This window comes from Macaca nemestrina, chromosome 3 (genome assembly GCF_043159975.1).
Source record: "Macaca nemestrina isolate mMacNem1 chromosome 3, mMacNem.hap1, whole genome shotgun sequence".
NCBI classification, from domain to species: Eukaryota; Metazoa; Chordata; class Mammalia; order Primates; family Cercopithecidae; genus Macaca; species Macaca nemestrina.
Genome location: NC_092127.1, coordinates 85,931,863 through 85,958,628, shown reverse-complemented (window position 1 = coordinate 85,958,628; position 26,766 = coordinate 85,931,863). Strand labels below are relative to the sequence as shown.

The 26,766-nt window shown below is 38.5% G+C and overlaps 1 protein-coding gene across 8 annotated transcripts in view; it reads right to left on the bottom strand.

Annotated features, from left to right (window-relative positions):
- The window catches only part of LOC105486335 (solute carrier family 9 member B2), a 57,321-nt gene extending 31,306 nt beyond the window's left edge, over positions 1 to 26,015 (bottom strand). Inside the window, exons 1-4 of one of the 8 annotated variants that reach the window (XM_071093241.1) lie at positions 25,780 to 26,002; positions 12,540 to 12,671; positions 11,394 to 11,574; positions 3,537 to 3,707 (exon numbers count right to left, since the gene is read on the bottom strand). In XM_071093241.1, coding sequence (XP_070949342.1) covers positions 3,537 to 3,707; positions 11,394 to 11,574; positions 12,540 to 12,629 — 442 coding nt within the window. In that variant the 5' untranslated portion in view covers positions 12,630 to 12,671; positions 25,780 to 26,002. Of the gene's footprint in view, positions 1 to 3,536; positions 3,708 to 11,393; positions 11,575 to 12,539; positions 12,672 to 24,809; positions 25,575 to 25,779 lie in introns of those variants that run through there. The other 7 variants (XM_071093236.1, XM_024794257.2, XM_071093242.1 and 4 more) reach the window with 7 other exon arrangements.
- Positions 26,016 to 26,766: the final 751 nt, after the last annotated feature.

Here is a 26,766-nt window from a genome sequence, read left to right as displayed (position 1 = left end):
TTTCCTTTATGGATTCAGATAATGCTTCAGTTTTGGATACTGGCCTTAATATAATAAGAAGCAGTAAACTTTCTTCCTCTATGCAAGTATACAACTATAAAAAAGAATGTTGAAATATGTATGTAATTTTTGAGAATGATTTCAGTTACCTTAGGAGATTTCATTTTATCACAAATCCCAATACTTTCCATCTTTTTGCAACATGGTATCTTTTGTTTTTGCAATAGGCATGGAGTGAAAAAAAGACAAATGGGTGTAATGGGCATTTCCATGTGCCTAGAACAACAGTCTTCAACATAGGTTGTATATTAGAATCATCTGGAGGGCTTTTTAAAACTTCTGATGTCCAGGCCATACCATATTCCATTTCAATTAATTCAGAATCTCTGGGGTAAGATCTAGGCATCAGCTTTAATTTATTTTTTTTATATTTTTATTTTTTGAGAAGGAGTCTCGCTCTGTCGCCAGGCTGGAGTGCAGTGGCGCAATTTCAGCTCACTGCAACCTCTGCCTTCTGGGATCAAGCGATTCTCCTGCCTCAGCCCCTTGAGTAGCTGGGGCTACAGGTGTATGCCAACCATGCCTGGCTAATTTTTTTGTATTTTTAGTAGAGACGGGGTTTCACCATGTTGGGCAGGATAGTCTTGATCTCCTGACCTTATGATCCACCTGCCTCGACCTCTCAAAGCATCAGCTTTTTAAAGACAGGTGATTCCTGGCCTGGCATGGTGGCTCACACCTGTAATCCCAGCACTTTAGGAGGCCAAGATATGAGAATTGCTTGAGCCCAGGAGTTCAAGACCTGCTGAGCAACAAAGTGAGACCCCATCTCTACAAAAACCAAAACGGTGTAGGGGCATGTGCCTGTAGTCCCAGCTACTGGGCAGGCTGAGGCACGAAGATTGTTTGGGCCCAGGAGGTTGAGGATGCAGTGAGCCATGATTGTGCAACTGCGCTCCACCCTGGGCAAATGAGACCCTGCCTCAAAAACAAAACAGAACAAAACAACGAACGAGAGATTCTTATGAGCAGCCAAGTTCTAGAATGAATGATCTTGCTACATAAAATGTGATCTTAGAGCTTAGAAATGCAGAATCTCAGGCCATGAAGACCTACTTAATTAGAATTTGTATTTTAACAAATTCCAAGGTCATCCTTTGTACAGTGAAGTTTGAGAGTCACTAATTTTGATACAAGGGTCAGCAAAAATGTTCTGTAAAGGGCCAATGAGTATCTTAGGCTTTGTGGGCCATAAAGTCTCTGTTAGAACTTCACAACTCTGCCAGTATAATGCAAAGCAGACATAGACAATATGCAAACAAATATACGTGAGTGGGCTCCAATTAATATTAATTTATAAAGAGAAGTAGTCTGCCAACCCTTTATCCTAGCATATAGGCATATTTAGAAACAATTCATTTTAACAATAATTCAATTAATAACATTAGAGAACAAAAAGCACCTATGAGAAATAATATGAATTAAGTGGAATACCTTTAGTTTTACCTAAAATTAGAAATACATTGAGAAATGGGGCATAGTAAGAGATAAATAATTCTACTTCTTTTTATATTTAACTTTAACTACTGACCACAAGTTCAAAAGCAGATAACTTTGGTGTATGTTAGCGAATCCTGATTGTTCTTACTCATACAGCTAACAGAAAAAAAAAAAAAATGTTCAGGAAATGTGTGCAAATATATATGCAAGTATGAAAGGTAGGTTGTTTTTTACTAAAACTGGGCGATTAATAAATCTGTTAGAAATGAACACAAAATGCCTCTGTGGTAAACAAATTTTATAATGCAGAATTCTTTGAAGACACATTAAAGGTATCACATCTAGTTTTAAGACTAATTTGTATATGTGTCTTGTTTGGGCAGTTCTCATTGCCTCTGGAAGAGTATTTTCAGCTATGTCTTTAAGAATCATGGTATTTTATTTCATTTTTATATTTTTTGAGATGGAGTCTCACTCTTGTCACCCAGGCTAGAGTGTAGTGGCACGATCTCGGCTCACTGCAACCTCCACCTCCCAGGTTTAAGTGATTCTCCTGCCTCAGCCTCCCAAGTAGCTGAGGCACCCGCCACCACGCCAAGCTAATTTTTTTAAATTTTAATAGAGATGGAGTTTCACCATGTTGGCTAGGCTGGTCTTGAACTCCTGACCTCAGGTGATCTGCCCGCTTTGGCCTCCCAAAGTGCTAGGATTACAGGCATAAGCCATCATGCTCGGCCAATATTATATGTTAAATATACCCTCTGGTGTGCTGGTAAATGCTTAACAAGTGGCTTGCCAAAAAAGTATGCATTTTATATAGGCACATACATTATTAAATTTTACTGATATAAAGGATGTGCAGCACACATTTTACAAATATACAGCCATCTTCACTGTAAATTCTATATAGCCAATTTATTCTCACAGAATGTTTTCACTGCTGTTTGTCAAAATTCTGTGTCCATAACAAAGTATGGCTGTAGTTCTACCAAGATTTGACAGAATCAGACTACAAATAAATGGTTAAATACTATCTGATTCAGCAAAGAAGTCACATATCATGAATGAGCAAGTGCAGTGTCACCGTGAATGCTGGTTGATATTTTTGCTTATATTAATGAATAAGATGAAAATGAAACAATAAAAATACATGTCAGAACTTCACTCTGTCAATGACATAAGTGACTTATACTTTGACAAACCTTGATTTGTAGCATTTCCTGATTTTTTGTTGTTGTTGTTGTTACAGATACTTCTACCATGGCCGATTTTAAGCTACAACATGATGTCACTGTAACTGGAGTTGGGAAGAGGTGGCAGTGGTACACCATTATGTAGTATTTCCATAATCTCAAGAGCATAGGTGAGGGGAAATAGAGTAAAACATTAGGAAGTCTTCAGGGTTGAGCACTGAATGCTTGTTTTTAATGTCAGTTATTTAATTTTAAGTGTGTATATATATACAGATATATATATACACACACACAGACACAGACACAGACACACACACACACACACACACACACACACACACACATATATATATATTTATTTATTTATTTTTTGAGACAAGGTCTCTTTCTGTTGCCCAGATTGGAGTGTAATGGTGCAATCATGGCAGCCTCGACCTCCTGGGTTCAATCAATCCTCCCACCTCAGCCTCCTGAGTAGTTGGAACTACAGGTGCACGTCACCATGCCCAGCTAATTTTTGTATTTTTTTGTAGAGACAGGGTTTCACCATGTTTGCCCTGGCTGGTCTCAAACTCCAAAGCTCAAGCAATCTGCCTACCTTGGCCTCCCAAAGTGCTGGGATTACAGGTGTGAGCCACAGCACCTGGGCCACGATAATTTAATTTTTTAAACTGCCATGTTTAACAACTGGATCACAGGACTCCTCAAAATTTAACAATTGGCTTTTGGCTCCAGCATGGCAAATACAGAAATATTTTATTCCTTTATTTCCCAAAGCTTTCCAAACTATTATTTTTAAAATATGGTTTACTCTGGAGAAAACAGGAAACATTTAGCACTTACCAAGAAGAGAAGGCAGTGGAGGCAATGTAGGTAACTTAATAAGTCCCAAAAGTTTACCTCCAATGATGGCACAATAGAATAGGATTATAATTCCAAATAGGTTTCCTCCAGGAAGACATTCACTGCCAGTAATTGACCAAACTACAGCCCACAGAAGAACAATGATGGTAACTGAAATAAACCAGGAATACTAGTTACTATCAATAAGTTGTCACATGGAGGTTTTGACAAAATCTAAAATAATTTGTAAAAATAAATACTAATGAAAATGCAAATATTTATAATCATGTTTAATCTGTAGAGTATCAGTAAGATGAACAACTGGGTAACTGCCAACATCTTAAGAAATCGCATATTAACAGTACTTTTGAATCTGCCTATGTGCCCCTCCCCATCCATCTCCCTTTATACTGCCAGAAGGAACCATTATTTTGACTTTTTTCACCATTCACTTTTTTCTCTATAATTTAAAAATATATATATTATTTAGTTCTATCTTGAATTAGACATTATTGTTTCTTTTTTTATAGTCAATATTTGTTTAGAATTACCTACAAAGGTACTTTTTCTGAAATCATCATTCATTATGGCATCTCAAACTTTTCTTTTTTTTTTTTTTTTTGTTTTGAAACAGGGTCTCCCACTGTAGCCCAGGCTGGAGTGCAGTGGTACAATCATGGCTCACTACAGCCTCAACCTCCCAGGCTCAAGCAATCCTCCTGCCTCAACCTCTCACATAGTTGGGACTACAGGTGTGTGCCACCATGCCTGGCTAATTTCTTTAAATTTTTTTAGTGGAGACAGGGTTTCATCATTTTACCCAGGCTGGTCTTGAAGTCTTGAGCTCAAGTGATCCTGTCTCAGCCTCCCAAAGTGCTGGGATTACTGGTGTGAACCACCTCATCTAGCCTCAAATTTTTCATCTGGGACAATTATCTTGCTGCCTAAAGTATTTCCTTTAGGAAAAGAATTTCTATAAGAATGTGAAATAGGCCAGGCATGGTGGTTTATGCCTGTCCCATCACTTTAGGAGGTCAAGGCAGGAGGATTGCTCGAGCTCCAAGTTCAAAACCAGCCTGAGCAACATAGTGAGACCTCGTCTCTACTAAAGTATAAAAATTAGCTGGGTATGGTGGTGGGCATCTGTAATCTCAGCTACTTGGGAAGCTGAGGCAGGAGGATCCCTTGAGCCCAGTGAGCTACGATTGCACCACAGCACTCCAGCCTGCGTTACACGGCGATACCCTGCGTCAAAAAAAAAGAAAAGAAAAGAAATGTTTCCTTGTTTGAAAACTTGTGTTTTACAAAACTGTGCACTAAAAATTGAAAAGTTTATGGGAAAAAGAGAGTTGGGGCAGACCACTCAAAACTGGTGACCAAAGCACTAAGAAAAACCAAAACAATCCTACACACTGAATCTACACACTGACATTTGTGTCTGACACAGGCGGTCTGTGATGGAAATTCTTGAGGGTATTTTCTTTAAGCAGAGCAGTTCCATCGAAATCTGATCCATATTTTAGCCCTCTGCCTCAATACAATAAATTTCAACAAAAGGAAAAGCGTAGGCAGCTTCTTTACCTCAGCTTATACTCTCAGCCACTTCATCCACATGTGTTCTATTAGATAACTTAATGTTGTAGAATGTTTGAGTCCTTGAAGCCCCTAAACCAGCTACTAATTGCATGAAAAGTCAGCACTTCCACAGAGGTTTCATCGTTTAAAAGGTCCTCATGCAGGGAAGGCTTTATCTTTAATTGTAAGAAAGCATATATTTGGTCTTTTTTTCCCCCAGTTCACTTTGCCTTCACTTGCTATTGCTTGACGATACAAAATATTAATGGGCCAGGAAAAATTATACACAAAACTGCAAATTCCATACACTCTAACACAATTCTCCTATTTACCATTGCATATGAGCTAATTCATGATACAGAAACACTCTGTATCACAGCATGCTGTATTTCTCAGGAGGATCTGTTGTAGTAAATTCTTAGTTTCATTGTCTGGAATTATCTTTATTCTCATTCTTAAAAGATAGTTTTTCTAGGTATACCTCAGTTTTATGTTAAATTCTAGGTTGAGTGTTATTGTCTCTCCGTTCTTTGAAAATACTATTCCTTGGTTTTCCGGTTTTGAAGAACCTAATTTCAGCTTTTTAAAGGAATTCTTTTTCCTTGTTTTTAACATCTTCACTTTTTCTTTTGTTTGCCTTTCAGTATGATATGTTTAGGTGGGACTTCCTTTTGTTTTGCTTAAGATTCATGCTTTTTAAAAAAATCAGTTCTGGAAAATTCTTAGCCTTTATTTCTTCAAAGATTTCCTCTTCCCCATTCTCTTTTTCCATGTTGCTAACCCTAGTTTTCATATTTTTCATCTTTGTGTGTACTGCATTCTAGATAATCTCTTCAGATTTATTCACCCGTTCACCATTTTTTCACTTAATCTGTTGCCTAATTTGTCCATTGAGTTTTTATTTTCAATTACTATCCTATATCTTTCATTCCTAGAAGTTCAAGTTGGTTCTTCCTCAAATCTATTCATTTTTTAAATAGTTACTTGTTTTGTACTCATGTTTTCTAATTTTTAACTTATTTATATATATAAATGTGTTATATTCTATTTTCTGATAATGCACATTTTTGAAATCTGTTTTTTTGTTTCCTTTCGCATGTTGCTTTTTGTTGTTGTTGTTGTTGTTGTTGTTGTTTTTAGTTTTTTGCCATAGTGAGCTCTCCCTTGGAACTTTGTCTAAAACTAAAGGTTTTAGTTTGTCTTTTGCAACAGTGAGCTCTCCCTTGGAACTGTGTCCAACTTTGTTGAAGCTTTAGGCTGAATGAGTTTTCCCAGATGGGAAATGAATTTACTTCTACCATGTCCTTAAAAGCCATCCCGAGACCATCTGAAAATGTTTGAACATAGATACATTTTCAAATTGAATTTTTTCTGTGAAATTGGAGACAAATCAGGATGAAGTTAAACATTTTTATTGGAGACTCTACACTTGCCCCAGCCAGCAACCACAGTTGAGACAGGTTTAGTCACAGGCCCCATCTGCAGAACAGGTTTACCTCAAATTTGGCATTACACTGGGTTTCCACTTTATGTGGGTGAAGGAGAATGCTTTTTCCTGTTAGACTTCTCTCAACCTGGGCAGGCACTAGCTTAGCCTCCTGTGCTCCCAGTGCTCTCAAAATCCATCGCAAGTTCCCTGAGGTTTGGTAGAAACCTCCAGGGTGGGGCCACCTTGAGGGCTTATTGACCTCTGTTACTTACACTTTGGTTTTGGTGTCTGATGATTCCCTGTTTTCTTGACAGATCATTTCAAAAGACTTAAAATATTTTTTCAGATGCTTTCCTTGGTTTGTGACAAGATTGTTCATTGAGTCTTATCTACCATACTGACTGAATTCAATGTCCCTTTTCCTAACCCTCACAGAATTGTTACAGATTTTCTAGGCTTATGATACTACTGCAGTGGAATACCTAAGGGACTTTTGGTGTTTCCCAATTAGCTACAAGGGTTGACATTTCTATGTGATATCAGAAGTAGAATGGGAAAGCAGGATTTGCCAGCTATTATACTAAATTCTACTTTGTCATAGCATAAACTCAAGCTAACATTAAATTCAGCAAGGTAGAATTAAATGTTTTCTCTTTTCAGCTGGGTGCCTGTAATCCCAGCACTTTGGGAGGCCAAGGCAGGCGATCACGAGGTCAGGAGTTCAAGACCAGCCTGACTAACATGGTGAAACCCTGTCTCTATTAAATACAGAAATTAGCTGGGCATGGTAGCACGTGCCTGTAATCCCAGCTACTCAGGAGGCTGAGGAAAGAGAATCACTTGAACCCAGGAGGCAGAGCTTGCAGTGAGCTGAGATCGAGCCATTGCACTCCAGCCTGGGCGACAGAGCGAGACTCCATCTCAAAAAACAAACAAACAAACAAAAAAAAAGAGTTTTCTCTTTTCTACTTCAAGACTATTAAAAAAATCTCTAACTCTCTTTCCCTGTGCCTTACCTGAAATACAGTTGTAAATACATAGCAAATGGTATGTCTATAAGGTTTCTCTAAATCATGTTTAAATCAGTTAACAATTTACTTCTCATTTATGATTATGGAAAACCACAAATTTTCACATGTAAGATTTACCTTTTTTATTTTATTTTTTTGAGACAGTTTCACTCTTGTCACCCAGGCTGCAGTGCAATGGCATGGGCTCACTGCAACCTCTACCTCCTTGGTTCAAGTGAGTCTCCTGTCTCAGCCTCCCAAGTAGCTGGAATTACAGGCACCCGCCACCATGCCCGGCTAATTTTTTGTATTTTTAGTAGAGATGAGGTTTCACTATGTTGGCCAGGCTGGTCTTGAACTCCTGACCTCGTGATCTGCCTGCCTTGGCCTCCCAAAGTACTGGGATTACAGGCATGAGCCACCGCGCCCAGCCTGCTTTTTAAGAAGAATACTGATATATACTGCATAGGCACAGGAAAGAATATAGGACAAAAGTTGTCTTGTAAAATTCTGGAACAGAAAAACAGAAAAATAAGCGATGAGATGTTTATCTACCATGAACCTCATTTTTCAGGCTGCTTTATGAACAATTACATATTTTTTAAAAATGAGTCCCAAAATTATTCATTTTTACTCTTTCCTTATGTCGGTCTGTATCTGTTTCATTGCAAATGTTTTAACTATAAATAGGCCACATTTTGAATAATAAAAGTTTAAAAGATAATAGAAAGAACAGAAAAGGTATTCAATTATCTGTTTTCTTATCAGCTAGTGTATATTTTTGGATTCTGGTTTTCTGTACATGTTCTAAGTTTGAGATTTTCTTCTATGCTTAGTTAAGTAATCTCACTTGGTTTCATTAAAAACACATCTAGAGCCTAAAGTATAAAATATTATGCTTGGCTTTCATTGTCCCAGATGATAATGGTAAACATGTCTTTCAGAGCCCACAAAGTATAAGTATGGAATTGAGTCTCATTTTTCAGTAAACATATGTGGGCATCCATATATTTACTTCAATGATGCTATTATTCCTCAACACAATTTTTTTGAAATTGTCTTTAAATTTGCCTTAAAAGGCAAATTTAGTAAGACATAAAACTATGAAACTATTAGAAAAAAACAAGAAAAAAGCTCCATGACACTGGTTTGAGCAATAACTTTTTGGATATGACTCCAAAAATATAGGCAACAAAAGCAAAAACAGACAAACCAGATTACACCAAACTAAAAAGCTTCTGCACAGCAAACAATCCACAGAGTGAAGAGACAACCTACAGCCTGGAAGAGAACAGTTGCAAACTATGTACTTTGCAAGGAGTTAATGTCCAGAATATAAAAGGAACTCAAAAAACTCAATAGCAGGAAAACAAATAATCCAATTTAAAATGGGCAAAGGACCTGAATTTTTCAAAAGAAGACATACAAATGGCCAACAGGTATAGGAAAAAATGTTCAACATTTCACTTCATGCCTGTCAGGATGAAGACATCCTGACAAAAAGATAAAAAGATAAAAGATAACAAAAAGACAAAAGATAACAAGGGGTTGGCAAGGATGTAGAGAAAAGGTAACTCTGTGCACTGTTGGTAGGAATGTAAATTAATACCACCATTATGGAAAGTGGTATGGAGAGTCCTCAAAAAAGTAAAAATAGTACCACCATATGATCTGGCAATCCCATTACTAGGTATGTATCCAAAGGAAATGAAATCAGTATGTTGAAGAGATGTCTGCACTCCCAAGTTTACTGCAGTACTATTTACAATAGCCAAGATGTGGAATCAACCTAAGTGTCCAACAGTGAATGACTGGATAAAGAAAATATGGTGTATATACACAATGACATGTTTTTCAGTCATAAAAAAGAATGAAATCCTGTCATTTGCAACAATGTGGATGAACCTGGAGGATATTATGCTAAGTGAAATAAGCCAGGCACCGAAAGACAACTACTACACATTCTCACTCATATGTAGAATCTAAAAAAGTTGTGTTCTTATGGAAGTAGTAAATAGAACAGTGATTACCAGGGACTGGGGAGCGGAGGAGCTTGGGTTTATGGGGAGAGAGTGGTCAACAAGTACAAAGTGATAATTAGATAGGAAGAGTAGTTTGTTCTGTACCACAGCAACGTGACTATAGTCAGGAATAAGGTATTGTATATCTCAAAACAGAAGATTTTCTATGTTCTCACCATGAAGAAATGATAAATGCTTCAGGTGGTAAATATGCTAATTAGCTAGACTTGATCATTATACAATATATAAATGTATTGAAACATCATATTGTACCCCACAAATATGTACAAATATGTGTCAAAAACAAAAATAAATAATGCTGATGAATGGATGTTTATGCTTTTGAACAATTCTTTTTATATTTTGATGTTAAAATTATCTTTATCTTTTGAAAATATGATTTACAAAAGTGAAAAATTGTGGATAGATTCCAGGCATTTAAAAGTTGGCAGGTTAAAACTAGTTTTGCCAGGTGCAGTGGTATATATCTGTAACAAGCTACTTGGGAAGCTGAGGTGGGAGGATCTCTTGAGCCTGGGAGTTCAAGACCAGCCTGGGCACCATAACAAGATCATGTCTCCAGGAAAAAAAAGGTTGGGTGGGGGACGTGAAAGTGGCAGGAAGGCTATGACCAATGCCTTGACATGTAATTTTCTCTAGACTTTAAATCTGAAGATCCATGAAAAAAAAAATGTATACACACATGCACATATAACTCAAGTATACTAAGTGATATATATTGGGCTATTGGTCATAGGACACAACATTTCAGTTAGACAGGAGGAACAAGGTTAAGAGGTTTATTGTACAACATGAAGACTATAGTTAATAACATATTGTATTCTTGAAAAATGTTAAGAGTGAATGTAATGTGTTCTCACCACAAAAAATGATAGCTATGTGAGGTAATGCATATGTTAATTAGCTACAATTAGTAATTCTACTATGTATACATACTTCAAAACATCACGTTGCACAAAGCAAATACTTAAAATTTTATCTATCAATGTAAAAAATAAATTTTAACTCTCAATGAAAGAATATTGTCTTCTTAAAAAAAAACTAATTTGCCTTTATAGATAATTTTCAAATCTCTTCTTTTTTCTACTATATCACATATCCGCCAGCATACACAGCACAGACACACATAAGCACACAATTCATTTCTGAAGAAAAATAGGGCATAAATGAATCTGAACTTCCATATATTTGTCAAATTGATAGCAGAATAACCTTTGGCTTCCTCCAAAGACCAAATCCGTTCCTAAAAGACAAATATATTACAACCCTAAAAATTTGCAAAATAGTGCTGAGATAAACTCCCAAAGAAAAATCCTCCAAATGTCTTATGTAACAGCAGCTCTACTAAAATAAGCTGAATTGTAAACCAATATTCTTACTTATAAAGTAACAGGATTCATTTGGAAGTATCAATGGGGCTGTGTTTGCTAAAATATTACTTGCATTACTTAACAGTAATAACAACCAACATTTATGTAGTGTTTTAGATAGTCCTAAAGTAATCCTGTGAAATTACTCAGATACAGTAAAGGAAAAGGTCGTTGATCTGTGTTCCTTCCCCCTTCCCACAATGGTGGTGACCACAGTGATCCTGAAAGCCAAGGTGAAGACAGTGGAGCCCTGTTAGTCTAGGTCCTTCCCTTCAGTGTGTGGGACAGAGCCACCCATGTGTGTGAATTGTTCGCCAACTAGTTTTTATGTGTGGGAGAAGTGAACTTTTTGTCTTTTCAACCATATTATTTAGGAATCTGTCATTATAACAACTTCATCTTTTGCCCTCTCTTTCTGAATTCATCCTTACCATTTGTTATGACCCTGTCCAGTAAACCATGCGGAGGGCAAGCCAGCATTTGTCTCAGCCTTTGTACGTGATTTGCTTCAGTTGGTGTTTCTTGTAGCTTTTTTTCACTGCTTTTCAAAAGGATACTTCCTTCTGTTGGTTCATTTGCATCTATACCTTTGAGGTTCATAACTGTCTCCTCCTGTATTTAAAGTAATTTTAAAAATCCTTAAAACTGTATATATTTTACACATTTTTATAGGTACTGCATCATCACCTTACAAATCAAATTTATGACTAGACTCAAGTATAACACTTTGTAGGAAAAACACACAGCTTTATTACTAGCTAATCAGCTTGAAACAAGAATTATGCTAGGAGTATTTAGCACAGTCACTATTTTTAGTACAGGTTGAGTATCACTAATCTGGAAATCTAAAATCTGAAATGCTCCAAAATCTGAAACTTTTTGAGTGCTGACATGACACACAAGTGAAAAATTCCACACCTAAACTCACATGACAAGTAACAATCAAATGCAACTTTGTTTCATGTACAAAATTATTTAAAATATTGTATAAAATTACCTTCAGATTACCTGTATAAGGTGTATATGAAACATAAATACATTTCCTGTTTAGACTGGGGCTCCATCTGCAAGATATCTCATTAGGTGCATGCAAATATTAAAAAAAAAAAAAAGAAATCCAAGACACTTATGGTCCCAAGCATTTCAGATAAGGGATACTCAACCTGTATTATAAATGTCTGGGTCACATAATATTTTATTACGTTTTGTAATACTGGGTTTTAAAATAAGCATATTTAAGATAAAATTCAGGGCAATAATTGGCACATATACCAAAGTAGTTTAGAAAAAGATAACTATCTGTAATGAAAACCACTTCACATTCATTAATCTACTTGAATTTAAGCAATAAAAAGAAAGGAAGAAACCAAAACCATTCTAGAGATTAGGTCAGAGACACAAAGCATTCCACAGGCTCTCCATTTTTCTAGCCACAGGTAGGGTCAACTGACAATGATGTTAGCTGGGAAAACTGGTAGTCACACCTGCCGTGCACTGTTTGAGTTTGGGGATAGGAGAATTGGTAAATGAGTGGTAGAATATGAAGGAAATACAATTCTGTCACAGCTTTGATTTACCTGTGTTTCTTGATGCATGGAGGGCATGTGATTCATTCCTGTGGATGGTTCTGAATCTTCACACGTAATTCTTTTATCTTCATCCCCCATTATTTATAATTAAGAAGATGACAAAGGGAAGAGGAACGAGATCTGTTTTGAAAGAGTATAGATATAGAGCAGTAATTGAAAGTCTTTTGATTTCAAAGACTTCAGATTGTACTTATTTTTCCCTAAGAATTCTGAATGGCTAAACTATTTGAAATTAGACTATTCTTAATTTTCAATGGCGGTTTTTTTTTTTCTTGATTCTCGTATATTATCATCATTCTTATCTACCTTTTTACTTCTCTTGAAAAAGCCTTTGTTGACCAATCACATTTTTATGATTTCTTTCCCACACTGTTTTTTGAGTTTTACTTAAAAACATTCCAAGCAATATCAGTGTTAAATTGTCCTCTATCATGGGCCAACTGGATGAAGCAGGAAGGCTCCAGGTAACTTTCCAATGTTGATATGAAGAATGAGTCACTAAAGGGAAATCTCTGGATTCCATCCTTTTCGGAGAATCTAGGGTCACTAACTCTTGCCTGGTTCTTATTTCTAAATTAAAGTTTAAAAATACACCACAATTGACTGAGTAGCCACAATGTCTTAGACACTACGAGAAGTGCTATGATAGTCACTTTTTAGTCATTGTGGGGAATTCAAAGATTACCAAAACACAGTGTTTGTTTTCCACTGACTTATCATATACCAGGAAAAATAAATTTATACCAAATAACTAAGAAAACCTGTAAGACTATCGATTGGCTCAATAAACACTCACTTCAACCCATTCTCCCTTGGCTTTCCATGCTATACAGGCTACAAGGCCAATACAGTACTCCAGTTCCTAGCCACTTTTGCAGGTAGAGGTAACCATGTGTCACAGTTCTACATATGAGATTTAGGTGGGAGCTTTGCGGGAGGCCTTTAGAGGATAATACTTTGTACTCTTTGTCCTCTAACATTTCCCTTTCTCCTTCCTAGAATGTAGATACAGTGGCTGGAAGGGCAGCAGACATCTTTCAAGCATGAGAATAAAAGCCCTCTACTTAGGATAGTAGATAAGTAAGATAGAAGCTGGTTCCTTGATGACAGCTTCCAGTTGCTCCATCAGCCTTGGACTGCCAAGCATTGGGGTAATTGTTTAAACCACTATTAATCAAGTTTTTTCTTCTTTTTTAAATAGTAAGGAAATTTACTCCTAATGCAACAAGTACAATGAGTATCTTGATAGAGGTACACACTACAAACTTGTGGTAGAATCAAAGAGAAAATTATGTAAGAGAAAGGAAAATCTAATTCAACACATATCAAAGTGCCTAATGTGTTCCAGGCACTATGCTAGACATAAAGACAAGGATGAATTAGACAGGACCCCTCCCTCAAGGAATCATTTTCTCTGTTCAACAAAGTGCCAAGAAATTTGCATTTAAAATTTCAAAGAACATCATAATCTTTCTACCACCACCACCATTTTTCCTAATTACAAAACACAATGGTAACCAGAGTGCCATCTCAAAAAAACCTTTAGTTTACTTTTTATTATATATAATTTATAATATGCTTATATGATATATATGTATATGTATATATGTTAGTATATATACTTTTTTAAATTAAAAAACTTATTTCAAAATTTAGACTGAGAACATAAAAGAAAGTCACTTGACCAGAAAATGTTAGACTCAGAGAACACTTGTCTTAAAGGCATGGAGGCAAGAAAGCCAGTGGTGTGTGAGGGGAAACTGCTGGAGCCTGTGGCAGGAGGCTAAGAGTAACAGGAGATCAGGTTTAAGAGTTAGGATATCAGATCTCCAACCACAGCATCTAGCCCTTACCTTCTGAAGTTAATAACCCCAAATATGGTAACTGACAAGATGGGCTGGGTTCGGATTTGGATAAGCCTGAGTCTGAAGTCCATCTCCCTCATATAGCAAATTGCTTAACCTCTTTGTGATTAATTCCTTATTTATGAAAGGGAGACAAGAATAGTTCTAACTATGCACAGTTGGCATTCAATAGTGTTGGCTATTGCTAACCACGCATATTCCTTCTTCCTGATTATCATAAGAAGAATCTTTAAGAATTGTTTTGTTTTCCCTATTAAGCAAGACAAAGTTAGCTCAATCTTGAAGAATTTACTACTTAATCCCATTGATTTTATTTGGTCATGATTTTTCATCTGTTTTTGAGGCCCACTTCTTGATGAGGTGGATGTAACATTCATTTCTTCACCTTTCTCAGTAGGAGAATTACATAGAAATTCTTTGGCAGTATCACTAGAATCATCTCTTTCATGAAATTCTCAAAATCACCGAGTTCTGCCACTTACAAAAACTATTTTTAAATAGTCACGAATTAGAAATTATTATTTTTAGTAGACACAAACTATTGGTTAAAATGAAGCCTTTGTGAACAAATTTTATTAATGTTATCACGGGGTCCTTTTAAACATAAACAACACAACTTGGTATGTTATAACATCTGTGGGATTTATACAATTTTACATCCCAAAAAACTTCCCTATTCTCGAATACTCTCAACCACAAATGCCAAAATACTTATACATGATCAGAAACTACTGCAGAAATAAAGGATAAAATGAAATACCAGTCTTTTAATAAGCCCAGTAAGAGATCTTACAACTAGTCAGCTGTATTTGTTTGCTCTCTGCTGTGTTTCCAATTCTAAAAGACCATTTAAAACGCATGTCTCACTTCAGGAACCCACTTAAATTCAGGAGAATTTCAAAAATGTTAGCTTTACTTAAAGTGACCATGTTCATGGTATTTATTATTCATAGTCATTGGGTCTTGAAATTACAAAAATGACCCTTGAAGGGCCATAAAAAATGTCATGAAACTCTTATTAGAAAGTTTATTCTCTTTACTCATAGAAAGGTTCTTAAGGACTCACTCAGAGCCCATTAACCCTTATTTTGTTTTGTTTGTTTGTTTGATTTTTGAGAGGAAGTCTCCCTCTGTCGCCCAGGCTAGAGTGCAGTGGCATGATCTTGACCCACTGCAACCTCCGCCTCCTGGGTTCAAGAGACTCTCCTGCCTCAGCCTTCTGAGGAGCTGGGATTACAGGTGCCCGCCACCTCGCCTGGCTAATTTTTTTGTATTTTTAGTAGAGATGGGGTTTTGCCATGTCAGCCAGGCTGGTCTCCAAGTCCTGACTTTAGGTGATCCACCCGCCTAGGCCTCCCAAAATGCTGAGATTACAGGCATGAGCCACCATGCCCGGCCCTTATTTTGAAAACAATTCTAATGACTTTGCTCCTTTGTTTTTCAAACCCTCAGAAGATTAGGTGTTAAATATTAAAATTCAGGAAGAGATTGCTGTGATAGAGGCAAATTGAGAGCAGCATTAGTGACTGTTGACAGTGAAAGAGATGAAAAAGACAGCAATCTAAGAGTCATGAAATGTGGGGATACATATCTTTCCACAAGGGATATTTATAGTGTTAGCCTGCCGAGCACCTTTCCCATCACTTTTCTTGGTAACAGCACACGAATTTTCTTTTGTGAACTCCACACCTCCTCTATTCTCCATCCATGTGGTCATGTGAGATTGTCATTCTGACTTCCCCAACCCACATGCTCCACCAGTGATCCAGGGATAAGGATCATTGACAGCCCTGGTCAATAAGGGAACTCCTTCCTCTGGTTACATTGATGGTTTCAGGCATGAGGACTGACACATACCTCACCAAAGAGAGTCAGCTTTGGGTATTCACTGGAACCTTTGGGAAAGAGCTCTCTCTTGGTGTTGCTAAACCTAGACTTGCTAATGAAAACACTTGTGATACCCAAGAAAGCTCTCCAAAGAATGAAATGACCACAGAGCAAAGAAGATTCTCAATGTGGAAAAGGAGGAAAACTCCAAATTAATCACTACATTGTTGGTACATCCAGAAGCAGCTACTTTTGAGTTAGATGAGCCAATAAATTCCTTTCATTAAGACAGTTTGATTTGGGTTTCTGTCACTTGCCACCAAATGAATCCTCAGTAAGAACCTTCATACCTGAATTGGCCCTGAAAGATCTCCTGTATAATAAATAATGTTTGGAAAAGTGATTCTCATACCTGTAGTCCCAGCACTTTAGGGGGCCAAGTCAAGTGGATCACCTGAGGTCAGGAGTTTGAGACCAGCCTAGCCAATGGTGAAACCCCATCTCTACTAAAAATACAAAAATGAGCTAGGCATGGTGGCAGCCACCTGTAATCCCAGCTACTTGAGGCAGGAGAATCTCTTGAACCTGGGAGATCGTGCCACTGCACTCCAGCCCAAGTGATAGAGTGAGGCTCTGTACCCCTCTAAAAATAAAAAGAAAAAATTATGTTAGTATATTTTGTGTTTAAAAGGCACTAAAATAGATAGTACAATTTAGAGATTTTGTTTAAACAGAATGTTAAACTAAACAAAAATTTGGTATTTAATAAAATAGGTGTCAGTTATCCAGAAAATTAATTTAAGTGAAATGCTTTGTTTTTCAAAACAGTGCTGGTAAAACGAAATATTGTATGTAATGAATCTTACTTTCTCATTATATTCATGGAAGTCTTTTAAAAACCCAACATTAAACTACTTCTTAGGTACCAGAGAAGGTTCAAGAGAACTGTTAAAAATTTATCTGAGACACTGGGTGTCTGTGATTGAAAAATTAAAAAGTAGGAGAAATATAGAGAAACTAGATGGTTTCTAAGTAACTAAGAATCACAGATTAATGGAATAATAATAGTTGGGAAGCCCTTTAGAACCGAACTAGGCCTACCTCTTTAATATTTAAATGAGAAAATTAAAGTTTAGAGAAGCTAAATAGTTTTTCTCAACGCAGCCAATATTGGCCTCATAATAAAACTATAAAAGTTTGTATAATGAGATAGTTCTTTAATTTATATCTTTGACTTCATGTCATTTCTACCAAGTCACTGCATTGCATTTTTTAGTTTCTGCTATAATTCGTTTAAAATCCTACTCATATATGCCCATATACACCTGTAAGTTTGAAAACACATGCTGAAAGTAAATGCAAATATTTTTATTTTCTACCTTGCATCATCTTCAGCTTTACACTTTCCCATTTTTACAAATGTTATAGAGTTTATTATAAGCAAAATAGTTATTAATCCATTTAGACTGTACAACGTTGGTGGCATGACACATTTTGTTTACATATTTTGAATTATTGGTGCCAGTGTGGTGGCTCATGCCTATAATCACAGTACTTTGGGAGGTCAAAGTAAAAGGCTCTCTTGAATTGAGTTCAGGATGAGCCTGGGCAACATAGCAAAACACTGTCTCCACAAAAAAATTAGAAATTAGCAGGGAATAGTGGTCTGTGCCTGTAGCCCTAGCTACTTGTGAGGCTTAGATGGGAGGACTGCTTTAGCCCTGGAGGTTGAGGCTGCAGTGAGTCATAACTGTACCACTGCACTCAGCCTGGGCAACAGAATGAGACCCTGTCTCACAAAAAGAAAAATAAATGAAGTATTCATCAATAGACTAAAAGATAACTTGCCATATAGGCATGTTTTAAGATTCTAAGAATTAAGGAGCTTTTCTTTTTAAAAAATTCCAGTTCAACTGAGATGCTCTGAGAGACTTTTGTATATCAGAAAATTATATTGAGAACTAGGAAGGCAAGGTATCTTTTAGATAAGGGGTCCACAACCCCAGGGCCATGGACTGGTATCATGTGGTCTGTCAGGAACTGGTCCACACAGCAGGAAGTGAGCAGCCGGCAGGTGAGCCAGCAAAGCTTCATCTGTATTTACAGCCGCTCCCCATCACTAGCATTACTGCCTGAGCTTCGCCTCCTGTCAGATCAGAAGCAGCATTAGATTCTCACAGGTGTGTGAACCCTATCGTGAGCTGCGCATGTGAGGCATCTAGGTTGCACACTCCTTATGAGAATCTAATGCCTGATGATCTGTTACTGTCTTCCATCACCAACAGATGGGACCGTCTAGTTGCAGGAAAACAAGCTCAGGGCTCCCACTGATTCTATATTATGGTGAGTTATAAAATTATTTCATTATATATTATAATGTAATAATAACAGAAATAAAGCGCACAATAAATATAATGCACTTGATATCCTCCCGAAGCCATCCCCATCTTCCTGGGTCCAAGGAAAAATTGTCTTCCATGAAACTGGTCCCTGGTGCCAAAATGGTTGAGAACTGCTGTTTTAGATAAACACTAAAAGTGCCTGTATGCAGAAACAAAAGATTTTTTCTGCTTCTGAATGAAATGAAGATATTGCATTATTTAAACTGATAAATAACCTGTAAATTATATTAGAAAAAACTTGATCTGTTTCAAATGGCAAGATTTTATAGATCTTAGAAATTCAGTAAATAACATGAATTTAGTCAAGGTTCTATGGCTCAAATACAGAATCCAACAGAAGAGTGAGGTCTGGCTTAAGCAAAGGGACTCGGGTGTTACGACTATCGTGACTGCCCACTTGCTCATCGGTTAGTAGGTGAGGTGTTTTCTAAAAATACTTGCGAAGGCTGCAGCCCATTCATGCCTTTCTCTAGCATACCCAATATTCAGAGTTTCCTACGGGACTGATTCCCATATTTAGAGACTCTCTTGGCTTAATTTGAACGTTATCTTCTAGTATCAGGGTCATATGCCACCAAAATCATAGAGATATGAAGTTGAAATAAAGTTTTCTTGGCTGGGCATGGTGGCTCACGCCTGTAATCCCAGCACTTTGGGAGGCTGAGGTGGGCAGATCCCCTGAGGTCAGGAGTTCAAGACCAGCCTGGCCAACATGGTAAAACCCCATATCTACTAAACAAATACAAAAATTAGCTGGGCATGGTGGCGGGCACCTGTAATCCCAGCTGTAAGCTGAGGCAGGAGAATCGTTTGAACCTGGGAGGCGGAGGTTGCAGTGAGCCGAGATCAGGCCACTGCACTCCAGCCTGGGTGACAGAGCAAGACTCTGAATAAAAAATAAAAAAGAGGCCGGGCGCGGTGGCTCAAGCCTGTAATCCCAGCACTTTGGGAGGCCGAGACGGGCGGATCACGAGGTCAGGAGATCGAGACCATCCTGGCTAAAACGATGAAACCCCGTCTCTACTAAAAAATACAAAAAACTAGCCGGGCGAGGTGGCGGGCGCCTGTAGTCCCAGCTACTCGGGAGGCTGAGGCAGGGGAATGGCATAAACCCGGGAGGCGGAGCTTGCAGTGAGCTGAGATCCGGCCACTGCACTCCAGCCTGGGCGACAGAGCGAGACTCCGTCTCAAAAAAAAATAAATAAATAAAAAAAAAAAATAAAATAAAATAAAAAAGAAAAAAAAAAGTTTTCTTAATCTTTTCTCCTCACTTGAAAGAAAACTGTCCTTAAGAGATCAAGAATGCAAGCAGTTTGATATATGTACCTGTTATGGAATAAACAGAAAAAAAAATCCTTTCACAGCGTTGCCTTTGGGAAGGGAAATGGAGGAGGAGTGGCTGGACTTTCATTTTTATTTTCTACATTATTAAGACTTAATAGGATTTTCTTATATAATTTTAAATACTTTTTTTTTTTTGAGATGGATTCTCGCTTTGTCACCCAGGCTGGAGTGCAGTGGCATGATCTTGGCTCACTTCAACCTCCGCCTCCTGGGTTCAGGTGATTCTCCTGCCTTGGCCTCCCAAGTAGCTGGGACTAGAGGCATGCGCCACCATACCTGGCTAATTTTATATTTTTGTTAGAGATGGGGTTTCACTATGTTGGCCAGAATGGTCTCAAACTCCTGACCTTAGCCTCCTAAAGTGCTGAGATTAGAGATGTGAGCCACCCTGCCCGGCCCAAATTTTAAATACATTTAAAAATAATCTACGCAATTCCCAAAGCTTTAGAGAAAGGAAAATGATATCACATTTCTTGGTAATATTTTTCATAGATACAGTCTGGTGATTTGATTTGAGATAACTTAATTCCACATGCCACAATTTAAAATCATTTTTTGTAGTTGTGATTTTCAAAGATGAGTAACTGCCTAGAATCACAAATAGCAGTGGTTTTCAAAATTTTCAAGTTTGGTTTTCATGTTTTTTTTTTTTTTTTTTTGAGACAGTTTCACTGTTTTGCCCAGGCTGGAGTGCAGTGGCGAGATCTCAGCTCACTGCAACCTCTGCCTTCTGGTTTCAAGCTATTGTCCTGCCTCAGCCTCCCGAGTAGCTGGAATTACAGGTGCTGGCCACGATGCCCAGCTAATTTTTCTATTTTTAGTAGAGACGGGGTTTCACCATGTTGGCCAGACTGGTCTCGAATTCCTGACCTCATGATCTGCTGGGATTACAAGCATAAGCCACCGCACCCGGCCCTGGTCTTTATATCTTTATGTCAAATATCTTCCATCAAATGAAACCTAATCCTTAAATCCTACAAATGGAATGAATAAGGCGGTGCTGCAGGAGCCCTGTCTACTCACCCCTGTTCCTTCTGGCAAGTGAAGCATACTTTGGAAACCGTTTCTGTAAATATGTTTTCACATAGAGAGATATTTGTCAAATGTTCTCTTTTTCAAATTATCTTACTAATCTAAATGTTTACAAGTACTTTCTGTAATATTCCAGAAGAAATAAACTATCAACTTGCAAATGTCCATAGGCTCTCAGTCAAGTAAAATAGACTTACTGCTATCATTTCAGTTACCGCTAAAAAATATGGATAAAGACTTTTTATTCTTGCTATTTGCCACCTGTGATTTGGATAGGCTGACATTTAAAGGGGTAATCTTACGGAATATTTACATATATTGCTTGCTATGGTTTGAATGCTTGTGTTCCTCCAAAATTCAGATTTTGGAATGTAACTGCCAAGGTGATGGTATTAAGAGGGAGGTACTTTGGGGAAGTGATTAAGTCACCAGCACTCAACCCTCATGAATGGAACTAGTGCTCTTATAAAAGAGGTCAAAGGGAGCAGCCTAGTCCCTTTGGCTCTTTCCCTTCCACCAGACTAATGCATAACACAGCATTAGTCTCTTCCTCCATGTGAAGAACACATGGCAAGAAGGCACCATCTTACAAGCAGAGATCAAGTCCGTATCAGACATCAAATCTAATAGGCACTTGGATCTTGGACTTCCCAGCCTCCAGAACTGTGAGAAATAAATTTCGATTACTTAGTTTGTGGTATTTTGTTATAGTAACAAAAATGGACTAAGACATTGCCAGAGTACTCTGGGTTATATTCATGCCTTTGAAAGTGCATCACTGTGATTGTTCAATACTCTGTAATGATCGTAATAACAATAATCTCCTACCTTTGTGTTCATCCATTCGTGTGTTGAACGTATAGGTTCTTAGTCTCATATAGTATTTCTATATAGAACATACAGAAACATTCCAGTTTCTGTATTTGCTGAACAACACTGATCTAATGCTCATTTTCCAAAAGGAGCCCTACCCAGCAACGAGGAATTCAGATCAGGCTCAGAGTAGGGCTTAACATTTTCTTAGACAATTAATTGCTAAAATGACTAACAACATTTCCCTGGATGAGAACTACCTTATCTGAAAGACTTAGGTGTATCAAATACATGGAGCCAAGTTACCACAGGAAAACAACCGCTATTTTATTTGGTTAATTGATTTAGTAATTCCATTGACTCATGAAGCAAAACACTACATAATGAGATAAGAATAAAAGGAAATTACCCCTACATAAGAAGGGACCCAATACTTGCTTTCATTCTTTCTATTCTCTCCCCTCACCAAAGTGAAATAGATTTAGTAAAAGTTTAAAATATTATTTCTAGGTCCACTAAAATCAGAATCTACAGAGACTGAATCTACCCCAAGTGGGACAGACATGACTTACTGCCTGTCTAAATGCCAAGTATGCAGGTATACCAGCAGGTCCCTTCCCCAGCCCTAGGGATAAGTCACGATTGGTGTAAATCAATCTCTGTAACACCATTCCTCTTTGCCACTTATTGGCTAAGGACTGAGCATGATTCATTTCTTGCCATTGGAATTTGTAGGCAAGATTATTGGGGCACATTACATAAGATTTTCCTTCTTAATAAAGACAGAGAGAGAGGAGGAAAATCCTCTCCTCTTTTTGTCTTTAAATGACCAGGTGAAGAGGCAAGGGAAGTTGGGATTGTGGATGGGTTTCTTGGGACAATTCTAGCAGCCATCATTCACCCATGAAGAAAAGTCAAGATTAGCTGAAGACAGAAAGCAACCTAGAGCCCTGATATTATTGAGCTACTGAACAAACCCTGGACCCACCTACCTTCAAACATCTTCATGTATGAGAACAGTAAATCTGTATTTTTGAAGGGAGTTTTGGCTGAATATCCTGTTACTTGCAGCCAAAAGCATCCTAACCAATATAACAGGTGATTTTGTTGCAGAACCATCCCTGAGAAGCCCTGATGAACGCGGTGATGAGGAACCTCTGTCTTATAAACTTTAGCTTCTATCTCTCTAGCTTCTTGATACAGTGCAAAATCATCATAGACAATGAATGATCAGACTACTGCCTTTGTATTGAAATTTCTCAAAAATGTCCAGAAAATAACATTTTAGAACGTTAAAAATTAGTGCCAAGGTTTTCACTGCCATTCTTTTAGTCAACAGAAATTATTTGGATTGTAAGATTATGTATTTCCCCTCCTCTACCCTGAAGTTAAATTATAAGATTTGAATACTGAATGAAGAAAACTTGGACTTATAAACATTTAGTTGTTTTCCAAATTTCCTCTCATGAAACAAAACAACAGCAATAAAATATCACTACTACTGCTGCCGAGAGTTTCATTTCTGCTTTTTCTACTTGAAAAAATTCAAAATCTAACTCAAATGTCACCTTCTCAGTATTTCCTAACTCCAACATTGACAAACTGTCTCCCTCGTTCTCCTCTCTGAAGATTCATTCATTCATTCAACAAACAAGAGCTATTAAGCTCTTGTTATGTCCTAGTCCTTGAGCTGAGGATTCAGAAGTGAACAGTCTTAAATAGTTCCTATATTCAGATCTTGCAATCTAGTTAGAGGATGATAAATGATTCCTAAGCAATCAATGAACTATGGTTAAGTTTCAATTTTAGACACATGAGATAACAACCCCATCTCTTAATAAGTTTCATATCCTTTTCTTTTTTTTTTTTTTTTTGTGACAGAGTCTTGCTCTGTCACCCAGGCTGGAGTGCAGTGGCACAATCTTGGCTCACTGCAACCTCTGCCTTCTGGGTTCAAGCGATTCTCCTGCCTCAGCCTCCGGAATAGCTGGGATTATGGGCATGCACCACAATGCTCAGCTAATTTTTACATTTTTAGTGGAGATGGGATTTCACCATGGTGGCTAGGCTGGTCTCAAATGCCTGACCTCGGGTGACATGCCCACCTCGGCCTCCCAAAGCCATAACAAGTTTCTATGGTGTGCTAGGCACAAGAGTAACAAAGATGACCAAGATGCAGTCTGCCCTTTAAGGGAGGGTCAGAGACTGATGCGTATTTACCAAAATCGTTTACTCTTCTGCCTGGGTCCATAGTACATTTCCAGTATCCCCTGCAGGTCAGTGTGGCACGTGACTGAAGTCTGGTCAATGGGATGTGGACATAAATGGTATGTGATTTCCAGTCCTCACCCATAAGAAACAATCCTCATGCAACCCTCTAATAGCTTTTCCTTTTCTGTCCGTTGCCTGGAAACTAAGGACTCCAAGGTCTTAGGGGATGGCAAAGTCATAATATAAAAGGAGTTTTCGTTCCTGAATAATTGAGTAGAAGGCCATGGAAACTAAGGACTCCAAGGTCTTAGGGGATGCAAAGTCATAATATAAAAGGAGTTTGGGTTCCTGAATAATTGAGTAGAAGGCCAACAGCTGAACACGTGAATGGAGTTGACATGAACGAGAAATAAGCCTGAACTATGTTTAGTTACTGAGATTTTGTACTTTATCTCTTACAGCAGCTACTGCTGTCTTAAGGTTATATTCTTCAGTCAACAGCATTTGATGATTCTTAGCACCTCGAGGATGCTAACCCAGTCCACAAAGGCAACATCCTCTGGTTAATCTGAGAACTGAAATAAAAGCAAGCAAGAAAAACCCACGCCAACACCTGACAACAGTAAACAGGCACGCGCGCGTCACCAGGTGTATAAACAGAAAAGGCTGGGCCCTCGCTCGCGTCTCCGGCCCAGCAGGCCTACAGGGTCCCCGCCGCGGACGCAGGGTTTATTTTTACCCTTAGTGTCTCTGGGGCCCCTCACCTGGCAGTCTCCGGCGGAGTCGACCAGGCTCCGTCTGAACGATTAGAAAGGAGCCGCTGGGGAGGCAGCGGAGCCTGGTCTAGCCACCGCGCTCTGGGGTTCCCGGTTCGCGCATCGTCCCAAGCAGAGCCGGGAGACTGCGGCGACTGCAGATAACCGGCCTAAGGGCGCGGCACCGCGTGTAGGCAGCCCCGCCTTTCGCACATACCCGCGGGGCGACTCCGCGCCGGGAGGTCCGACCCATCGGCTCCCGTACAGGCTCTGGAGTAAGCGTGGGCTGTTCCGGGGCCCGCAGCGGCAGCCCCGTGTGCCTTCTGCCGGGTTTCGGGTCGGGCGGCGCGGGTGCAGAGCCGCGTGCGATGCCAGAGGCGCGTGGCTTCCCCCGGAAAGGTGGTGCCAGGCCGACCACGTACCGGCCCACGTCCCGGGGCCTCAAGCGGCACCGCGCGGCCTTTCAGCTGCTTATCCTCACTGGGTGGGTCCTCAAGCTTCTGCGGCCAGGACCAGCGAGCTCCCGGGGAAGCTACCCGGAAAGCTTACCCAGAGAGCTCAGACCCAGGCGCCGAGTCTTCCCGGAGATGACGAGACCCCGCGCAAGGAGCACAGCGCAGGCTCCTCGGGACTCCGCGGCGCAGGCCGGGCAGCCCATTGCTTGTTTTATCGTTCCCCGAAACCAACCTCTAAGTTGTTTATCAGTCCTCCACCTTTTAGCTGTACTTCTTAGAAGTGTCTTCTCAGCTGCGGTGGGAAGATAGGATTCTTTCTTAAAGTGACCAATTAAATGGCGGGATAAAAGACTTGTTCTGCCCCCCCCCCCTTTATCGCTTAACACCTGCCCTTCCTGCTGTATTTTAGATTTTTAACGCTTCTATCAGCAGTGATTCTATTTCATTTAATTCTCATTTCATGTTTGTATCTTCCTTTTCTCTGCATTTCCTCTTCTGTGTGTGAAGACGCGCGCACCCCTTACCTGTTTTTCACTCCTGTAAGCAAGTGCCAATCTTAATCACCGCTTTTCAAGCAAGGGAGATTATCCTCAAATTTCTCCACCAGACAGAAACCATTCATTCTTGTCTCTCAGGTCCTCTTTTGTGATGAACCTATTGGATAGGTTCCATCCAATACCCTTCTTCAGATCATCTGAAATGATTGTTTTCCTAAACTGAACTCTTCCTCTCCTAAAGCTTGCAAAAATTTCTAGTGACATTCAGTTTCCTCTTACCACAGGAATGACATACATTTTTTCCTTTTAGTCATATGTACTTCATTAATATATCACCTGATTTGATTAACATGACTTTGAAGAAGATTGAATTTTTTGGCTAGATTTTACTTCGTTTTTATGGCTGATAGTGTTTATAAAAATGTTTTATTGTTTATGGTCAGCTCTGAGAAAGACTAACTCAGGTCATTTGTTAATGTTGGAGCCCATTTTGTAGAATTTATTGTGCATTTATTTAAAATTCATTTGTTCATATCTATACATATATTATACATGTATACCTGCTCACAGCGTAAAGTATATCATGACATAAGAGTCAGTGTTCTGTGAATTCACTGGAGAAGTTACAGCATTTTGATTATGATACACGAAAAGAAACCGAAGTCATTTAGCTTAACTCCTTAATTTCATAAACCAGAAAACTAAATTCCAAGATAGATTGGGTGACTTGGTCTAGATCACAAACCAAAGTTATCCATAATTCAGTAGTGTAATGCCTGGTCCAAAACCTCATAGATAATCTTATAATCAATGAACTCTTTCGGAATGCTAGTCAAAATGTCCTTTTGTGTGACTTTTAATGTACCTTCATCAACTGAATGATATTCTTCCCCATACATAAAGTGTTACCTTTTCATTGTCCATTTCAAAATTTTCCTTGTTAATATTAAAGTTCTAGGAAAAAAGGCTAAGAATAACTGCACATTTATTATCTCAGTGTGTATCATACCATTT